The 21,002-nt window shown below is 40.0% G+C and overlaps 1 protein-coding gene across 1 annotated transcript; it reads right to left on the bottom strand.

Moving 5' to 3' along the window:
* Nucleotides 1-12,138: 12,138 nt before the first annotated feature.
* LOC141541370 (uncharacterized) lies at nucleotides 12,139-15,115 on the bottom strand. Its single transcript, XM_074265509.1, has 4 exons — nucleotides 14,794-15,115; nucleotides 13,838-13,939; nucleotides 13,517-13,625; nucleotides 12,139-12,633 (listed from the first exon to the last, which is right to left on the bottom strand). Exons 1-4 carry the CDS (start codon nucleotides 15,020-15,022, stop codon nucleotides 12,465-12,467), a joined length of 609 nt encoding a protein of 202 aa, XP_074121610.1. The 5' UTR covers nucleotides 15,023-15,115; the 3' UTR covers nucleotides 12,139-12,464.
* Nucleotides 15,116-21,002: the final 5,887 nt, after the last annotated feature.

Genomic DNA, 21,002 nt, shown 5'->3' with positions numbered 1-21,002 from the left:
TAGATGAAGACAAAAACAAATTTAGGAGGAATAAGACAGAGGGAGAGATTGATTATAGGAAATGATCAGAGAAAGGGATTTGGAAATTCTGGATCAAGGACACTGGAAAGATCTGGATGATCTGATAAAACAAATAGCTACTCCTATTTCAAATGAAAAAAAGCCCAGAAAGAGATAAAATTACTTTTCGGAATGGTTGGACAAATTCACACTGATTTCCAGAATTTCTATAGGAGCATTCAGTACCATATGAAGAGAAATAGACTTAGGTTAACTGAAGGCTGCAATTGATCAAGGCTGGTGATTGAAAAATAGAGAATGGGTTTAAAGGCAGTTCTGCAAGCATGGATGGACTAATGGACAATAGAGTCCCAATTGTTAAAGGAGAAATGTGAAACTACATAAGACTTGATGAACTGAGAGAACAAAAAGGGCTGGGGAGATTTCAGGATAATTTGAAAACAAAAAACAGATTTTAAAGGAAGGAGGCAGAAGGAGAGATAGGTTATAGGCTATGGGGATTAAAATTATCCCACCTACATTATCCCACCTACTTTATTAAAAGGTCCATGGTTCCCTCTAATGAAGTGAAATTCAAATCTTCCTCAAAATCTGAGATGACTCCTCCTTTCACAGCCCTATTTTTGTAGGACTAGATGTCTTCACTATATCAAATACTAGATAATTCCATTGATTGACATGTCTTCCCATAAACAAAATGACATTTCAGCAAGATCACAAGTTGGGTGAAGTAAGGAATTTTTACGTCCATGATGGACAGACTTCTCTCTAGTTTGGGCAGGAGGAAGTGTTACAAGCTATCATCGTCATTGAGCTAAATGATCATTAGTCCAGATTTACAAAAATATTTTGGGGACCTTTCCATGCAGTTGTGACCTCTGGCACACTGAACTTGGACACCCTGATAAAGGGGGGAAAAGGGAAGGGGCTTTAATTAATTTCCTATAGTTAAGCACATGAACTTAGAATCTGTAGCTCATAGCTCTGGGAATTTACATAGAGAACTTTGGTATGACTCTATCAAATTGATCAATACTAATTAAAATAGAGTAGGAATCCAAATTAATTCTTTCTTACAAAGCTATGATCAGGGAAAAGGGTTTGGAAATTCTGGATCGAGGATAAAAAAGAACTTTAGGTGCGCTTTTTCTGGAAAACTAACCTTGTTAACATTCACCTCTGCTTTGCCCCTGCAAATCATGGAATTTTTCCATATGGCTTACAACTAAAACCTTCCTTACATATTGTCTTCACCATTAGAATGTCTACTTCTTGAGAGCCCAGATTGTCTTACTTTTGTACATGTAATCCCAGCAATTAGCATCATGCTTAGCTTTGCACTAAGTAAATGCTTAATAAGTGCTTCAGTCATTCATATAATAAAGTTATAACTAGTGCTTTGGATGATTGAGATGTCTAAAGATGGAAGCCACGTGCATTTCAAAGGTTGAATAAATGGGTGGGTCATGGTGTTTAACTAACGTATGGCCCATTAGAAGGCAGAGATTGTTTCATTTTTGACTTTATATTCTCAGTGCCTGGCAGATGGGAGGTGCTTAACAAATGCTTGATTTGTTTTAAAGAGATTCCAACAAGTAGGGTTGTGAAGGAGAGCACTGCATAGAGCACTGAACCTAGAATCAGGAAAATTTATCTTCCGCAATTCAAATTTGGCCCCAAACTATTACTATCTGTGTAATTATGGGCAAGTCACTTAACCCTATTTGTCTCAGTGTCCTGATCTGTAATATGAGATGGAGTGGGAAATTACAAACCATCCTAATATTTTTTTAATGAAAACAACTAGTTCTTCCCAACTGAAAAGCAATTAAACAGTAACATTATATATATTTAAAAACTCCAAATTTGAGAGGAGATATTGAGGTAATAAGGAAAAATGTGAGTCAGGTATTGAATTACTTTGGAATGAAAATAGAGGATACTGAGAACCTGTGGATAGGTCAATGAAGATGCATGGAAGGAACCTCAAAGGAAAAGAGGCTCCTAGTTATGGAAAGATAATTTGGAAAGGAGAGTGAGAGAGTGAGAGAAATGACTACTCCTCCTTGGGTTCAACAGTTTGGGGGGACCTGAGGGAAGGAATACCCAGCACTGGAGAGAGTGACAAGAGTTGCAATCTTCTCAAGGGAGCTAGGTTTCTATTGGACAGGGAACTGAACAGTATGAAGAGATAAAATCAAAGATAAAGCACTAAGAAAGAGAGAGAATGATATAGTGGATCCGGTGCTGGATGTCAGGTCAAGAGCTGTACACAAACCCTAGCCCTGAAACTTATGGCTTAGCATGTAACCTGGCACATAATAAGGAGTTAATAAATACTTGTTTGATGATTCACTGCCTTTAACATCCTGAGAATGTCACATACCATCTCAGCCTCTAAAAATGGCATTTCCAGTATAGGGTTATTATGAGAATCAAACTAAATAACACATGTAAAGTGTTTTATAAAAATGAAATTGATAAATAAACATTGGCTATGATTTTTGTGAAGGGGAGTTTTAGGGTTAAGTGATCTCTGAAGTTCCTTTTAGTATTCAACTTCTTCCTCTAGCTCTAGTATCACTGTCTTCCCAGGAAATCCAAACATTAGCATCCCAAGTTTTACTATTTACTGGCATCAGGGCAGCTTTTTTCCTCTCAGTCATGCAAAGTGACAGGCAAGGTTTCTAAATTCTTGCTCAGTTCCTCAGAGGACTGTGGATATTGCTCTCCTTGAATGTCTTCTTCCATCCTCTTCACTTTACTCTCAGCTTCCATTTGGGCTTCTATAGACCACCTTACTGATCAAAACAATAATTGCACACTCTCTACCTTTTGTCAACTGGACCAGAATTGCTCTTTAACCTATTAGTGGCCAGAGCAGAACAAAGAAGGCAAGAGACAGGAGAGTTGGGAAACAAATAGAAGCTTAATTTCAGAGTGAGAACAGCTTGCAAGTAAGGACATATGTGTCACAATCCTGCCTGTAGTGGGAGGGGGAGATGCTTTAATGTGAGGAGATCTCAATATTTGTTCCAATGACTGTGAAATAAAGTACAGCTCTGACAATGAGGAGCAACAATATGACAAGTGTGATTCCTAGCAGGATTTCATGACCAGAATATGGGGTTCTACAGGTGCTAATCCAAGCTAAGAAACCAGCTGATGCTGGTGTGAAACATTTCTGGGATTTTTCTGGGGCTGAGATCACCCAGACAGTAATCACAAAGGATTGTTGTTATAACAAGCTCAGGCCACAGCCTGCTTGTTGGGCCTTAGCTCTGGAAAATAGAGTGTCTATCATCTTGACATATCCCCTTTTTCTCCAAAAAGAGAAGGGGGTCTGAAAGAATTCCTACCTTTATGGCTAATAAAGAAGAGGCAGATATATACCAACATGCTATGAAAGGCCAATTGACCAAGATAAGATGTTGCCTAGGGGATAGTTCCTTGAAAAGATCTATTATTAAGAAAATATGTCTGAAATATCAGTGTTAATATCATTTACTTGCAAGTAGAAAAGAGAAAAGAGAGTCAAGAATGTAGAGGGAAAAAATTCCAACACACATTTGAATCAAGGCCTTGCTGGTTGGGCATATAACAAGAGGGAAAAGGAAAAAAAAACTTGAATAGTATGCTCAGCCTTGATCTGGAATTTTGGAACAACCATCTCATCTGAATATTATCTGCTTCTGAGTCCCTTTTAGACAAACCTTGAGGTCCCTTAAGGGTTCTTCTATCTACTCAGGAGCAGAGGTTTTCTCCAAATGATCCAGCAGTTCACACCCACAAGTTTGGCAACTGTGGGAGTAATTAGAAAGACCTGGCAGGGACCTTTAGAGAAAACTCCTTGCATCAATCTTTCAATCTGAATTTCTGGCCAGCATAACATAAGTCCTTAGTCTAAACAACACAGAGATGATTTAGTTGTCCAGTCACAACTTCCAATATCCTGGAACCAAATAAAATTAAGTACAGATCAAACCATTTAATGAGCTTACAGTGAAACAGCTCTAAGAAGGAAGATTTATATGTCACCAAAATAACCAAGAAAACTTAAACATAATCATCTTGAAACAAAAGACTAAAGTAATACAATAGCTATCACCAATACTATTTGGCATCAAATCTCCTTTTATTCTAGTGACCCATTGTCAATACCCATTTAATCAGCACATTTTGAGTCTCAGATGCCTCATATATTTATCTGGTCCTTAGAAATTTTTTCTTGGACAACAATGGCAGAATCCAGTTCTCCTTCTGTGAGAAATGGAGAGCAACTCAGCTGAAGATTCCAGCTGATCTTGAAGCTAAAAGGAGATGGAAGCCTCAGATCCCACAGTGCAATTTGTGGTTTAAAAGAATGCAAAAATAAAAGGCTACCTTAATAGCACACTTGAGACCTTTTAAAGCAAATTATGTGGTTTTGTAACAGGTGCATGATTTCTAATTAATGGCTTGACAGATTATAAATAAAGGTCATATATGTAAAATTTTCTGTCCAGTAGAGCCGTGCCAGTTATAACTAACTATACAAGATGAGAAAGTAGCAGTGCTGTACAGAGTCTGCACATCATAGCAGAAGAGCAGACAATAATACAGTCAGGAGCAGTTGCGTGAAGTAGTTCAACAGTAGCACTGACAGGAACAATCTGATGAAGTAGTAATGCTGGACAGAATGGAACACTGAATATGGATTGAAGCATACTATTTTCATCTTTTTGGTTTTTTTTCTAGGACTTAGTCACCCTAAAATGAACTATAAAGCTGCTGGTGACATGATTTGGTCAAAGCTTTTGTGCAGTTTAAGAACTTTTAGAGCATAGATCCAAATTGCTTTCCAGACTAAACCAGGTTCACGAAAAATACATTAATTTGTCTCTTTTCTCACAGTCCCTCCAATATTGTCATGGTGTGAGATGGTACCTAAGTCACTTTAATTTTTACTTCTCAAAGTATTAGTGATTTGGAACATTGTTTCATATGGATGATGATAGTTTGGATTTCTGCCTCTGAGTATTGCTTATATCAGGTCTTTGATGATTTATATATTGGAGAATTATTCTTGTTTTTATAAATTTTAATCAGTTCTCTAAGTATGTTTTAAAATATATACTTTATCAGAGAAACATGATAAAAAGATTTTCCCTAGCTACTTGCTTCCCTTCTAATTGTATCTACATGGTTTTTGTTTTTTGCAAAAAATAATTTTTATATATTTTTAAATTGTCCATTTTAACTTTTGTGGTCTTCTCTATCTTTGTTCTATTCAGGAATTCTTCCTTTATCCATAGTTGTAAATATTAAGGTTCATATTTTCTCTTCTGATTTGTTAATGATGTGGCCTATAATGCCTGTCATATATAAGTGTGATGTTCCCCTTTTTATATTGTGTGAGATGTCTATACATAACTTCTGCCAAACTGCTTTTCAGTTTTCCCAGAAGCATTTTGTCCCATAGTTAAGTCCTTACCCGGTAGCTGGAGAGTTTATCAGACTCTATACTGTTGTTTCCTTCTGTATACTGTTAACTTTAAAAAAAGATAACAAAGTGAGAAAGGTATACTTTGATCTGCATCAGTCCCCATCATTTTTTCTCTCTATGTGGATGGTATTTTCCATCAAAGTTTACTGGAATGGCCTTAGATCACTGAATTGCTAAGAGCTAAGTTCATCATAGTTGATCATCACATAATTTTGCTGTTGCATTGATTGACCTCTTTTTTTAAAGCAATGCCACACCTTTTTGATGATCCTTGCTTTATATTATAGTGTGAGATCTAGTACTGACAAGGCCTCCTTCCTTTTATTTTTATTCCTGATATTCCTAATTTTTGTTGCTCTATGTCAGAGATTTCAAACTCAAATAGAAATGGGGCTGCTAGACTTTACATAAGAATCATACTATTGATATTAGAAAACAGCATATTAACTTTACCTATTGATGAGGTTAATGGTAGTTATGATGAGAGAATTAGGTTGGGAAATCCCCTTTGGTCAGAGTCATAGGTCCTATATGGAAAAAGAATTCACAAATCCGAAATCTGTGACAAAAGGAATTTATAGGCCCTGAGAAGGCAATTTCACCAGTGGGCAAAAGTCCTGGCAGGACAGCTTGCTAAGAAGACAACTTCCTTGACAAGTATAATCATGTTTGAGGACTTCTGCAAAGATATCTGGGCATATAGCCCTAGATATATTGTGGCTTGCTTTGATCTTTGGCCAGGAGATAGTAAGGGGGAGGGCAGGAGAGACTGAATTTCAATTCAATTTAAAATTGAATGAGATTACTTAACTGGGAGTTTGAGTCAGTGTTGACAGTGCCCTGGGCCTAGATCTCCAATTGAAAAGAAATTATTTATCTTGGAAGTTTGAGCTACAGGAAGTTGTTAGTGGCAATTCAATGGAGGGTGATTGACCAAAATCTCCAACTGAATGAAAGCACTTAACTTCCCTGAAGGGTGGGCCTGAGAGAAGAATTGGACAGTTTGGGGGGTCATCGCCATCACTATGATCGGGGGGAAAATCCATGTTTTCTTTTGCAGTCTGATTTTTATGAAAATGTTTTGCATAACTTGTGTCTTCTCAATCGGGTGGAGGGATAAAAAAGATAATCTGGAATTCAAAGAAGCGTTACAAATTGTTTTACATGTAAGTGGGGGAAAATAAAATATCAAATAAAAAAAATCAATGTGTACATATAACCTATGACAGATTGCTTGCTAGATTGCTTGCTAATCTGGAGTGGGGAGAGGTAAAAGAGAAAAAAAAATTGGAAGTCAAAATCTTACAAAGAAGGAAACAGTTCTATGGAGAGCAACTAAGTTGCTTAAGGGCACAATATTCATAAAGGAGAATTTGATCTTAGATCCTTTAACTTTGACTGAACTCTTCCTGGGTTCAAATCTGGCCTCAGTCGTTTATTAGCTTTATTAGCCTCAAGTTACTTAATCCCATTTGCCTCAGTTTCCTCCTTTGTAAAATAAGCTGGAGAAGGAAATGGCAAACCATTCCAGTATTTCTACCAAGAAAATCCAAAATGAAATCAAGAAGACTCTGATGCAGGTAAAACAGCTAAAAAAGATTGTCTGGCTCCAGAACCTTTGTTCTTTCCACTAAATTACAAACTGATACCCCAATTTCCAACTTTTTCCCTGAGAAAAGAATGTGCACATTGATCATTTTTACATCTTTTCACCTGAGACATGTTGTGAAAGAAAAATCAGAACAAAAGGGAAAAGTCATGTAAAAGGGGCGAAAAGACAACAAAGTGAGAAAGGTATGCTTTACTCTGCATTCAGTCCCCATAATTTTTTCTCTGTGTGTGGATGGTATTTTTCATCAAACTTTGCTGGAATAGACTTGGCTCATCCATAATAATTGATCATCACATAATCTTGCTGTTGCCATGTACAAAATTTTTTGGTTCTGCTAACTTCACTCAACATCAGTTCATTTAAGTCTTTCCAGGCATTTCAGAAATCAGACTGTTCATCATTTTTTATAGAACAATAATATCCTATTACATCCATATACCATAACTTATTCAACCATTCTCCAATTGATGAAGATGCACTAAAATTGCAATTCCTTGTCACCACAAAAAGCTGCTACAAACATTTTTACACATGTGGGTCCTTTTTCCCTTTTTTATGGTCTTTTGGGGAAACAGACCAAAGTGATCTTGCTGGATTAAAGGGTATAAACAGTTTTATAACCCTTTGGGCAGAACTTCAAACTGTTCTCCAGAATGGCTAGATCAGTTTGGAGTCGTAAACTGTAATGCATTAGTGTCACAGTTTTCCTAAACCCCTTCCAACATTTATCATTATCTTTTCCGGTCATCCTAACCAATCTCTTAGGTATGAGGTGATACCTCAGAGTTGTTTTAATTTTCATTTCTCTAATCAATAATAACTTAGAACATTTTTATATGACTACACATGGCTTTAATTTCTTCATCTGAAAATGGTCTATTCATGTCCTCTGGCCATTTATTAATCCTCAGACTCATATTCTTATAAATATGATTCAGTTCCCTCTATATTTTAAGACAGAGGCCTTTATCAGAAGCATTGAATGTAAAAATTATTTCCCAGCTTCCTGCTTCCCTTCTAATCTTGGCTGCATTGGTTTTGTTCCTGTGAAACCTTTTTAATTTGATGTCATCAAAACTATACATTTTTCTTTTCATAATGTTCATTTCATATTTGGTCATAAATTTCATTCAAGTTTTCTTCCACAAAACAATTAATATGGAAATATGTTTTACATGATCCTACATCTTTGATCAATGTTGTCAGACTATGTCTGTCTGTGCTTTCAGTTGCTCTACTGCAGTGTGCAGACTCCATTCAGCATGCTCTATGGTTGTAGTAGCAAGTCTGTACTGGATAGAAAATTCTATATAAATGACATTTATTTATATTCTGTCAAAGCATTAATCACAAAACATGCATCTATTAGAAAACCACACATTTTCCTTTAAAAGTAGATTCTGAAATAGTTATGCCATTTTGTTTCTCTTCAAGAACAAAGGACAAAAACCCCAAGTATGCTGATAAGGTAGCCTTTGATGCTTTTTTTTTTTTTCCCTGAGGCAATTGAGGTTAAGTGACTTGCCCAGAGTCACACAGCTAGGAAGTATTTAGTGTGTGGGGCCAGATTTGAATTCAGGTCTTCCTGACTTCAGTGTTGGTGCTCTATCCACTGCACAAACTAGCTGCCCTATTTTTTGCATTTTTATCAGAACTTATACTTTGGGATCTGAGGCTTTCATCTTCATTCAGCTCTATGCTCAAGCCAGAATCTTCAGCTGAGCTGATCTCTCTTTCACATAGAAGGAGGACAGGATTCTGCCACTATTGTTCTTTTAGTTTAAAATGCAACAGCTTTTTACCACACAACAGCTCTTTTGAAAGACAAGAGAGCCCTCTGACAACTGAGTCATGATACTAGAGGAGAAAACCCTAATTGACTTTCTCCAATAAAATGGAATATATCTGGGGTTTTTTTTTTCCATAGTCTTGGCTAGAATGGGCATTTCCTACTTAGAAAGAGAATTTTTGACCCAGATGTCATTCACTTTCAAAAATAGTTACTTCTGGCTTACTTCTGTTTTCTTACTTAATTTCTGGTCACCAGGGAGAAGGTCTTAATCAAAGGCCTCTGTTAGGATGAGAATTTCTTGGGGCCTGCTGCTCCATTTCTGATTGCTAGAATACACCTTATCACTGACTTTTTAGAGGACACATTTCCAAAAAACTGTCAAGGGCTCTCAAGGTAAGAGTACTCTCAATTTTTTAAGCCCCAAATTTATGCAATTGAGTGACAGAAGGAAAAGACAAAGGAATAAAACTGTGACCAAAAATCAAGATCATATTCTTGTTCCTGCCTGCTTCTAACAGATCTCGTTCTTGTTTTGGATGATCTCTCTGTGTATGTGTATGTGTATATGTGTGTGTATGTATATACATGTGTATATATATGTGGCTAGCATGTACCTTACCCAGGTGTCCTCACTTTCTGTTCACTGGCGTGAAAGAACAACTGTACATCCCTCCACTGGCCCACTCTCCTCTGTATGGTTCACTACATCTATTATGCTTCTTTTGTGAGTGCCTGGAGATGAGAAGAGTGTAGTTAAAGAGCAGGCGGGTCACTTTCTTTTCATGAGGCTCAGTCACTGATGAGAACATGCAGCCTCAGGGCCCATCTCCTCCTGGTCTGCCCTGCTCCAAAAAGTAAAACCAGTGCAAATTTCTGCCTAAGTCCCACTGCCTCAGCCCCGTCATAATCTCTCATCTTCTGGCAATTTCCTCATGGTTTTAGACAGAAGACACATGCTATTATCAGGACCACAAATGCAATGGCTACCATGATCCATAAGTTCATGTAGACAATGTGTTCTCGGTCTCTAAAACAATAAATATGGATCATTAGGGATCAATCTGTCACCAAGAAGTGGAAGAGAGGTCTGGAAAAAGGGGATTTGTGAAGGAAGCAAGGAATGAGAAGAAGGAAATGGGGGAAAGGGGATTAACAGAGATTCCACTCTTTGTAGAATTTTTGACATTTAGGTAAATAAGGATCATGAAAGGAGGGAAAGAAGAGTAATAAAGAGAGAGAAGGGTTTTTATGGTTTGAACAGAGGATAGACATACAGAGGTATCCACAGAAACTATGAATAAAATATGAATAAATTATGTCAGTATCTGCAGGAAAGATGGCTTCTTACTAACCTGAAGGAATAAAAAATGCAGATAGGCCCCAAGAAGGACCTACACAAACCACAGCCATCTCAAAGGCATTAAAAATTTTAAGTCATTATCATTCTCTGCAAACCTGACCCTCCTCCAGGCTCCTGGGCCCTCGCAGTGGGCTGCCCAGGTCAGGAGCCTTGGCTTCCCTTGACATTCCCCTCCTGCTCTCCATACCCAATGGGTCACCACTTCTTGTCTCCCCTCCCTCTTCAGCCCCTCTCCCATATCATCCCTTCCTTCTGCTCACATGGCCTCCCTTGGCCAGGCTCTCACCACCTCTCACCTGCACTAGTGCTATAGCCTCCTAATGCATCTCCCTGCTTCTCTTCTCTCTTCTCCCTCTGATCCACCCCGCACAGAGCTGGATTTCCTGAGGCTCAGCCCTGGGGCTGCTCTAAAACCTCCCTGGAGGAGTCCAGTTGCCTCCAGGATGAGGATGAGCTCTCCTGAGCCTCCACAATCTGCTTCCCTTCTGGCCTTCTTACATTCTTTCCTCCCCTTTATACATTCCCCATTGCAGACAAACTTGACCATTTTCCCCAAAGCTGACATTTCTTTCCCATTTCCATGGCTTCACTCAGGCCAAGCAGAAGCACAGCTCACTCCTATATTTCTGAATCCTTTGCTGGGTTTCAGTTGTTTGTCCTTTCTGATCCTGTGTGATCCCATTTGGGGTTTTCTTGGCAGAGATGCAGGAGACATTTGCCATCTCTATTTCCACTGCATTTTACAGATGGGAAACTGAAGCAAACAGGGGTAAGTGACATGCCCAGGGTGACACAGTTCATAGACATCTGAAGCAGGATTTGAATTCAGGACCATGAGTCTGACTTCTGGTCCAACATTGGCCACTCTGGCAGCCCTTAGTGGCCCCATTTGAAGGTTTATTGTCCTTCAAGGCTCAGCTCATGGGGGGAGGGGCAGAGTATGGAAGATCCGAATATGGCCTGGAATGGGAGTCAGAGCTTTAGTCAGTGCCAGGAAGCAAGGCACCCTTCTCAGTAGGAAGGGGATCATGGGAGGGAGAGCTCTGGGCTGGCTCTGCTTCCAGCTCTGCTCCTGCCTTACTGTGGCCAGTTCCTCAGATTATATTGTACAGGGCCTAGAAGGCTGAACCAAAAATGATGGATACAGGGGGGTAGAAGACCAAATTTAAGAATCGTCACAGTCCAAGGACAAAACGGAGATGAGACAAATGGGGCTTGGGGATCCAAAGGATGAGCTTGATGTTTTCAATTCCCAACCAAGCTCTAAGTCCTCCACATCACCTGCTGCAGCCACTTTCATGACCACTAGCTTACATATCTTAGTCATATCTCAATCAACCAATCATTCCCTCACTTCCCCCAATTATTTTTAGTATAAAGAATATACACACACAGAAATGCTGCCCTTCTCACACATATACAACACACACCTTTCCTATTCCTGTTAACTCTTTTCTTTAATTCTGCTCTTTAACATGTCTTGCTATTATTTAACTACACCCCACTCATGGATCCCTCCCTTGTTTTTTTTCTTTGTTTTTTTTCTCACTCTTTGCTTTCTCTTCCACTCATCCCTCCCTCTCTACTTCTTAATACATTTTGGAGGGGGCTATACTTCTCATGGTATACATGTTGTGTTGGCTATTTAAACCATTCCTGATGTGAATAGGCTTTCAGAAATATGAGCTCTTCTGCCCCATATAATGCCTCTGTGTCTATTCTTCCTCTTTTTAATTTATCAAAACTATCCATTTTTTATTTCCCAACTTTGTCTATTTCTTGTTTGGTCCTAAATTTTATTCACTGTTTCTTTCACCAAACAACCAATATGGAATTGTATAAAGGGCAGGAACTCTGGAGAAACATACTCAAGACTCAGTATGATTGGTTTAATCCTAAAACAGGATGTTAAACTCAGTGGAATTAAGATAATGATTCTCTAGTTTACTTGTACTTAGTACTTAGTAGTTCTACAAGTTGACACCTATTCTACAAGATTATCCAGAAAGCTGGAACAGCCTCAGGTGAAGGAGACAGACTATGAAGGAGACAATAAAGACTTAGACTTTATCCCTGAATATTCTCGTGGTGATTTATTCTGCTGAGACCAAGATTGGTTCAGAGACCTCCAGAGAACTAGCCAGAACATTACAGAAATGTGTTTTATATGATCCCACATCTTTGATTGATGTTGTCAGGCTGCTTCTATCTGTGCTGTTCTCCTGTGGTCCATAGATTCTGTGTTGTTCTTTTCTTCATCAGGCAGCTCCTGTCTGTGCTGATCTCTGCTGTTTTCCGGTTGTGTGCCAAGCCCGTTCTGCATTTCTACTACATCCTCTTGTATGGTTGCAAATGGCAATGCTCTACTGGATAAAAAAAGTTTAGGTAAATGCCATTTATTTGTATTCTGTCAAGCCAACAATCAAAAATCATGGAAAACTACACATTTTGCTGTAAAAGACTGACTCGAACATAGTGATATCATTTTGCTCTTCTTTGAGACTGAAGGATGACAACTTCAAGTGTGCTGCTCAGGTAGCCTTTTAGTGCTGTGTTTTTGCCAGAATTTGTACTTTGGGAACTGAGGTTCCATCTGCTTTTAGCTACAAGCTGAAGCTGGAATCTTCAATTGAGCTGTTCCCTCTTTCTCAGGGGAGGAGGACTGGATTCAGCCATTTACTGTTCTTTTAGCCTAAAACCCAGAAACCTTTTTACCACAGTACAGCTCTTTTAAAAGGTAAAGGAGCCCTCTGACACTCAATCATGATCCTGGAAGAAAAAAAAAACTAAGGGATTTTCCCCAACAAATGGAATATATTTATTTTTTAAAGCATTGCCTAGAATGGGCATTTCCTCTCTAGAAGGCAATTTCTTGATCCAGCTGTCAATCACTTTGAAATAGATTCCTTCCTACATAGTTACTTTAGACTTATTCTGTTCTCTTATTTAATTTCTGGTCACCAGGGATAAGGTCTTTGTCAGAGGCCTCTGCTAGGATGAGAACTTCTTAGGGCCTGCTGCTTAATTTCTGATTGCTCAAAAGTACCTTATTATTGTCCTTTTAGAGAATACCTCCAGAAAATGGTCAAGGGCTCCCACGGTGAGCACCTTCAGTTTTTTAAGTCATAAACTTATGAAATTGATATATACATACATACGTTATACACACACACAAACTTGGGCACTCAGTATGTGTTTATATTTATAAGTGTGTGTGTATGTATGTGTGTGTGGCTAATTTCTTACTTAAGCATCCTCTGACTCTCTTCATTGGTCCGAGAAGAAGCCATCTGGAAATGTCCATTCTCCTCTGTATGTGGTTCGCCTCTACTGGAGAAGCAAGAAAATCTGCTACCTGGAGATAAGAAGAATGGAATCCAAAGAGCAGGTTGGTCACTTCCCTTCCCAGAGGCTTGGCCACTAATGAGAACATGCAGTCTTAGGGCCTATCTCCTCCCTCCCTTCTCCCAAAACTAAAACCAGTGCAATTCTCTGCCCAAGTCCCAATGCCCCAGCACAGCCATAACCTCTCATCTTCAAGTTACTTTATTTTGTAAAGGTAGTTACCTGGTAGTTTTCGACTTAAGTAACATGCAAGGACTATGAGTAGGATGATGATGACTGCCATAATAATGCCTAAATTCTTGTTGAAGTTTGCACTGTCATTCTCTAAAACAATAAATCAGTATCATTAGCCATCAGTCCGTCACCAAGAAGTGGGATAGAGGGTTGCAAAAAAGGAATTTGTGAAGAAAGCAAGGAATGTGAAGAAGGAGATGGAAAAAGAGGAACTGGCAGAGATTCCAATCATTGCAAAATTTTTTGGTATTTGGGTAAAGGAAGATCACAAAAGTAGGGAAAGAAGAGTAATAAAGAGAGAAAAGGGCCTGGATGGTTTGAACAGAGGACAGTCATACAGAGGTGTCACCAGAAGCTTAGACTAAAGTATGACTGTTGTCAGTGTCTGTCCTCCAGAGTGTTAATCCCTGCTCAGTTCTTTCCATTCTCCCCCATTTCTACAAGAAAGTCCAGTGTACATCATTCATCTTCCCTGTAGTACATCTCCTCACCCCTACCTCTCTTCTCTTTCCCTTCATTAAGGACACCCAGAAGAAAAGGACACTGTTCCTCCATCACTGTTTCAGGGTCACCTTTAACCTTCAGTGACTGCTCTCTAGTCCAGAGAATCCCAGGGAGAGCGTGACGAAGGACTAAGGGAGTGACTGGCTCAGTAACTTTCACATGGCTCTACAAGGAAGCTCAGTCAGTCCTTTTCATTCATTGGAGCTGTCTAATGAGTGTGTGACTTGTGACAGTCCTGCTGGTTTCAGATTTCTGTTTTCAGCTTTCTTATTATCTAAGGAAAGAGCAGCTCCACCTTTTTTCCCCTCTCTAAGGGGCAAAGTTGGGAGGCAAGACAGGTTTTGAAAAGGTCTGAAAGGAGGACAGTGAAATAGTTTTTAAAAGTGTACAAGTGGGTGACAGCAGGGAGGGGTCCAAATAGGGCCCAGTGGTTCATTTACCAAGGACAGTTAAGTTGAACTTCTGAGTAATTATCTCTCCCAAGAATGATTTTATTTCAGCTTCATAACATCCACTGTCTTCAACTCTCAGATTGTGTAACATTAGAGAGTTATCAGGAAGGAGAGACAGCCTCCTCTCAAATGGTGTGTTGTTAGTGAGCCAGTTTGTACTGCTCTCCGGTGCAGAGATGTTGGCTAGGATCAGCTGTTTAAATGCTGAGATCCACATAATTCTCTGGGTGTCATTTCCTATTTTTTGGTCTAGTCTGAACACAGCATCTTCTCCTCGGCTTTTATTCAGAGATGTCACCTCATGTGAGTTCCCAGTGCAAATAAGACAAGATGCAAATAAGAGTCATAAGTACATAGGAAAGGTGGCCTCTTAAGTACATGAAATAAAAAATGCAGAAAGATCCTGAGTAGGATCTATATAAACCACAGCCATCTCAGAGGCATTACAAAATGAAAGTCATTGTCATTCTCTGCAAACCTGACCCTTCTCCAGGCTCCTGGGCCCTACAGTGGGCTCCCCAGGTCAGGAGCCTTGGCTTCCCTTGACATTCCCCTCCTGCTCTCCATACCCAGTGGGTCACCACTTCTTGTCTCCCCTCCCTCTTCAGCCCCTCTCCCATATCATCCCTTCCTTCTGCTCACATGGCCTCCCTTGGCCAGGCTCTCACCACCTCTCACCTGCACTAGTGCTGCAGCTTCCTAATGCATCTCCTGCTTCTCTTCTCTCTTCTCCCTTGGATCCACCCCCACACAGAGCTGGCTTTCCTAAGGCTCAGCCCTGGGACTGCTCTAAAACCTCCCTGGAGGAGTCCAGTTGCCTCCAGGATGAGCCTCTACAATCTGCTCCTCTTGTGACCTTCTTATGTTCTTTCCTCCCCTTGATACATTCCCCATTGCAGACGAATTTGACCATTAGTCCCCAAAGCTGACATTTCTTTCCCATTTCCACGGCTTCACTCAGCAGAAGCACAGCTCTCTCTCTTATCTTTCTGAGTCCTTTGCTGGGATCCAGTTGTTGTTTGCCCTTTCTGGCTCTTTGTGACCCCATTTGGGGCTTTCTTAGCAGAGATGCCGGAGACTTTTGCCATTTCCTTCTCCACTGAATTTTACAGACAGGAAAACTGAGGCAAACAGGTTAAGTGACATGCCCAGGGTGATTTGGTTAGTGGGTGTCTCAGGCAGAATTTGAACTCAGGATTGAGTCTTCCTAAATTCTGGACCAGCCCTCTGACACCCCCTCGTGGCCCCATCTGAAGGCTTATTGCCTTTCAAGGCTCATCTCCTGTGGTGGGGGCTCTGGAGGGTCAGAATATGGCCTGGAATGGGAGTCAGAGCTGCAGTCAGTGCAGGGACCAGGGCCCCCTTCTCAGTGGGAGGTGCTCATGGCAAAGGGAGAGCTCTGGGCTGGCTCTGCTCCCAGCTGTGCTCCTACTTTACTCTGGGGCTTTGGCCAAGTCACTTTCCCTGAGAAGGAGCCTTCTCTTATTTCTAAAATGAGACCAGAGAACTCGCTGACCCCCGCGGTCCCTTCCAGGACCAGTCTAGGATCCCGGGCTGCAGCCTAGTCCAGGGCAGAGGAGCATTTCCTGGGGGGAGGGAGGAGCCTGGCAAGTTCAGTGATTTGTACAGGGTTATACAGACAGTGCAGCTCTGACCAGGAGGATAAAGTTAGGAAGAAGTGGGTTCAAATCTGGCTGCAGACACTTCCTGGGTATGTGACTCTGGGCAAGTCACTTAACTTTTAGCTGCTTCTGTTTCCTCAACTTTAAAATGGGAATCCTAATAGCACTCACCCCCAGGGTTGTTGGGAAGCTCAATGGAGATGTTATTTATAGAGCATAGTGCCTGATACACAGTAGGTGCTTAATAAATGCTTGTGTCAGAGGTAGGGTTAAATTGGTCTGATAACACTGGTTAACCTGGCATAATATCTTAGAAATGGAAAGAACATTGACTTAAAAGGTCAGGTTGTGGGGTCTTTCACTTACACCCAGAAAAGATAATAGAAGCCATTTGGTTCAATCCCTTCATTTTACACATGAGGAGCTGGAGGCCTGAGGAGCTTGCTCAAAAGGTCATAGGGCTCATAAGTGTTGGAGGCAGGATTTGAACTCAAGCCCTGTGACTAAGTTCAATTCTTTTTTGGTCTTACATATCTCTGTTCCTAAGTTTGGGTCTATCTGGAAGAAGATGGGACCTCTTTGTACCCTATTCTTCCCTCACCTACAGAGATGCAAGTACCTGTGTCATTGGCAGGAAAGAGGAACAAATGACACTTTAGTTACCAAGGATGGAACAAGGAAATGTAGGTTTGGAGAAGGCCTGGATGGACTTTCTCTTCCTCAAACTCAGTCTGCCCAAGAGAAGGATAATTACGAGCCCATCCAACGCTTCTCCTTCCCCAAACTTGCTATTTCTGTCAGAGACACCAACATCCTGGCCAGTAATCCATAGTAGCAAGCTCAATGTTATCTTTAACTTTCCTCTTTCAATTTGCCCATCACCTAATCATTTCCCCCTTATCTTAGATTGCCTGATATTAACACGCATGTGTTTATATGTATATTTTTATGTTTGTATCTAAAAGACATATGTTTTAAACACACACTCATAGATATACACACACATCTACCTCTAAATGTCATTAGTGTGGATTGGAGGAATATACCCATATATGTCCATACGTGCAAATAAATGACATCTTGAATAATATATACGTACACGTATATACATTATAGATATATACATACATATACACACATCTATCTTTATAGAGATATAGAATTCCTCAGATTATACTGTATAAGAAGAGCTTATTTTTTTTGGCCCCAGAAGTCTGAACCAAGAATGATAGACACAGGGATAGAAGACCAAATTCAGATTTTGTGTAATGAAAAGAAAATTCTAACCATTAGGGCTAGCCTGTTGTAGAATGGATTCTCAGGAGGGAGGAGTGGGCTCCTTCTCACTGTACGGCTTTAAGCAAAGGCTAAAAGATACTGGTCAGGTGTATTATGGCAGGATTTCTTCTCTAGGTTTGCATTGCACTCAATGGCTATTAAAGTTCCTTCCCTCTCTCAACCCCATGTCTCCTTCCTCTTCTATATCCTAACCAAGCCCCTCCCTCTCAGTCCTCAAATATCAAACCAGGTCTGCAGGGTTGAGGCACAAGCTTCAGAGTTTCATCCCTTCATGTGGCTCATGAGCTACATTGAAAGGAGGAAAGTCTCCAGATGCAGGCACAATGAAACACCATGGCTGTCTCCGGGGCTGCCTCAGCCCAGCCTCAGCCCACCAAGAATGTCCAAAAAGGGCTTAGAACCAGCTTGTGAAATCTACAGTAAGAAAGCATCTCAGCTGGAAGTAAAGAGCGTTAGGCAGAGCAGGTGACATGGCTCAGCAGAGCTGTTCCTGGTCCTGCTGACCTCCTCCAGCCCTCCTCAGCTCTTTGGTCCTCAGACCACTATCTGTGAAGAGAGGGAAGGCACCCAGCAGCTTCCCCACCCTGTGCTCTTCATAGCTTCCCTTCTTTTCCCTATTTCATTCTTGCTCTTTTCAAGTCCTAAGAACCTGCTGTCACCTAACCTAACTTTCTAAATTCCAATTGAGAGACCCAAAGTATGGGCAGGACCATTTGGGGGTAAATACTCACCTGGGATGAGACTGAGAAACAAAAGAAAGATGATCCACATCCAAACCACAAAATCGGATATTGCTCTTGGCTATGTGCTCTGGGAAGCCTCCTCAGTAAATGTTTCAGGTTTTTCCCAGGGAGGCCTTCTATCCTGGTTCCAACTGTGTGCCTGCCAGGATATCACTTCCAGCCTCCTGCACAAGTGTTCCCTGCATTTACATAGAGATGTTATATTCAGTCACATTATATATCACATTATACACCAAATAGTGAATGCTTTCTTATCTAGGCTTAGGCCATACTTTACATCCAGTCCAGGAATCCATCAGGAGGTGGGGACATCCTATTAACTGCTCTGACAATGGGCTCTCCCCTCTTCCTCTCTCAGCCTAGAACTCTTTCCCCTTTTCTCCAGAGACTTTGTTCTAACCTCCCTCTTCCCCTCAATTAATCTGCTCAAGTTTTAGAACTCAGCTTTGGGCTTGTCCAGATTGGCAGCTTGATGAGTAGAAGGAAACTCAGCTAAACAATTGTATCTAGTCGGCCCCTGATTTCACATTCCAGTCACCAAACAGGACTTACCCAGGCAGCTTGCCATTTACCCTGAACCCATACTCATGACATTCCTCCCTTTCTCCCTCCACCTCCATCCCAATTGTTAGAGGCATAGAATGGAGCACAGAGCCTAGAGTTAAAAACAGTAGACTTGAAATTTTACCTCAGGGGCAGCTAGGTGGCGCAGTGGATAGAGCACCAGCAGTGAAGTCAGGAAGACCTGAGTTCAAATGTGACCTCAGACACTTAACACTTCCTAGCTGTGTGACCCTGGGCAAGTCACTTAACCCCGATAGTTTGCATCAGGGGAAAAAAAAATCTTAGCTCAGATACTTAGCAGCTGGGTGATCCTGGGCAAATTATTTAAGTTGCCTTGGCCTGTTTTCTAAAAAATAAAATGGGGACTATAAATAGCACCTATTTTCCAGACTTGGTGTATGGCAGTTGACATATAGCAAGTACTTAATAGATTCTTGTTTCCTTCCTTTCCACTTCTTTTTATCTATTGTCCAGCAGACAATTTTTTAAAATCCTAATAATATTCTTACTATTAAAGAAGGCATGGCAATCTACTGTCCTAGGGTTCCCCTTAATCAGTTCTGTGAATCTCCAGACAAGATCTGACTTCCATGGACATCCACTATCCTTCAAATGTTACCTCCCCTTTAACATATAAGATCTTTGAGAGTAGTGACTGTCTCACTTTTGCCCTAGCCCACAAAGAATTAACCTTCTATTAGGGAAAATAGCATGTATACTCAAATACATACAAGGTACATTCACTGTGGATGGAAGGCAACATGAGAGGGAAAGGCATTAGTCTTACAATACCATAAAACAAACAATTTTGAAAGCTCTATGGACTCTGATCAATACAATGATCAATGATTGTAAGATTGATGATGAAAAATAATACCCATTTGTGGCCCTCTTCAACAATGAGATGAACCAAATCAGTTCCAATAGAGCAGTAATGAACTGAACCAGCTACACCCTGAGAAAGAACTCTGGGAGATGACTGTGAACCACTATATAGAATTCCAATCCCTCTATTTTTGTTCGCCTGCATTTTTGATTTCCTTCACAAGTTAATTGTACACTATTTCAAAGTCTGATTCTTTTTGTACATATATTGTACTTAATTTATACTTTAACATATTTAACATGTATTGGTCAACCTGCCATGGAAGGGGGGGAGGGGATGGAGGGGAAAAATTGGAACAAAAGGTTTGGCAATTGTCAATGCTGTAAAATTTATTTTTTTTAAGTTTTTTATAGTTTTAATTTTATTTATTTTATATTTTATTTACAGCATTGACAATTGCCAAACCTTTTGTTCTAATTTTCTCCTTCCTCCCCCCCCCCCCCCGTGGCAGGTTGACCAATACATGTTAAATATGTTAAAGTATAAATTAAATACCATATATGTATACATGACCAAACAGTTGTTTTGCTTTACAAAAAGAATCAGACTTTGAAATAGTGTACAATTAGCCTGTGAAGGAAATAAAAAATGCAGGTGGACAAAAATAGAGGGATTGGAATTTTATATAGTGGTTCATAGTCATCTCCCAGAGTTCTTTCACTGAGTATAGCTGGTTCAGTTCATTACTGCTCTATTGGAATTAATTTGGTTCATCTCTCAATGCTATAAAATTATCCATGCATATATCTGGTAAATAAAAAGCCATATAATAAAAATAATATATATGTATGTATACATACATATATATATATATATATATACACATATATATCCATAAAAAAATACTATCCATTAAAGAAATGCAAAATGAGATACAAATAGTTTTGTATAAAGCAATGGAAAGAATGTATTGCTTACCTATTTGTTTCAAGAAATTAATTTTTATTATGGGTTTTTCTCAGTGGAGTAAAAGGGAAACAGGGTGTGACTGGAAGAAAAGGAAAAAGCCTACAGCAGCAAGTATTCATAGGCCACCTACCCATGCAAGTACTAACCTGATTAGACCTTTCTTGGCTTCAGATA

Source organism: Sminthopsis crassicaudata, chromosome 4 (genome assembly GCF_048593235.1).
Source record: "Sminthopsis crassicaudata isolate SCR6 chromosome 4, ASM4859323v1, whole genome shotgun sequence".
Classification (NCBI taxonomy): domain Eukaryota; kingdom Metazoa; phylum Chordata; class Mammalia; order Dasyuromorphia; family Dasyuridae; genus Sminthopsis; species Sminthopsis crassicaudata.
The sequence above is the reverse complement of the archived record's forward strand: the minus strand, read 5'-3'. Positions and strand labels throughout refer to the sequence as shown.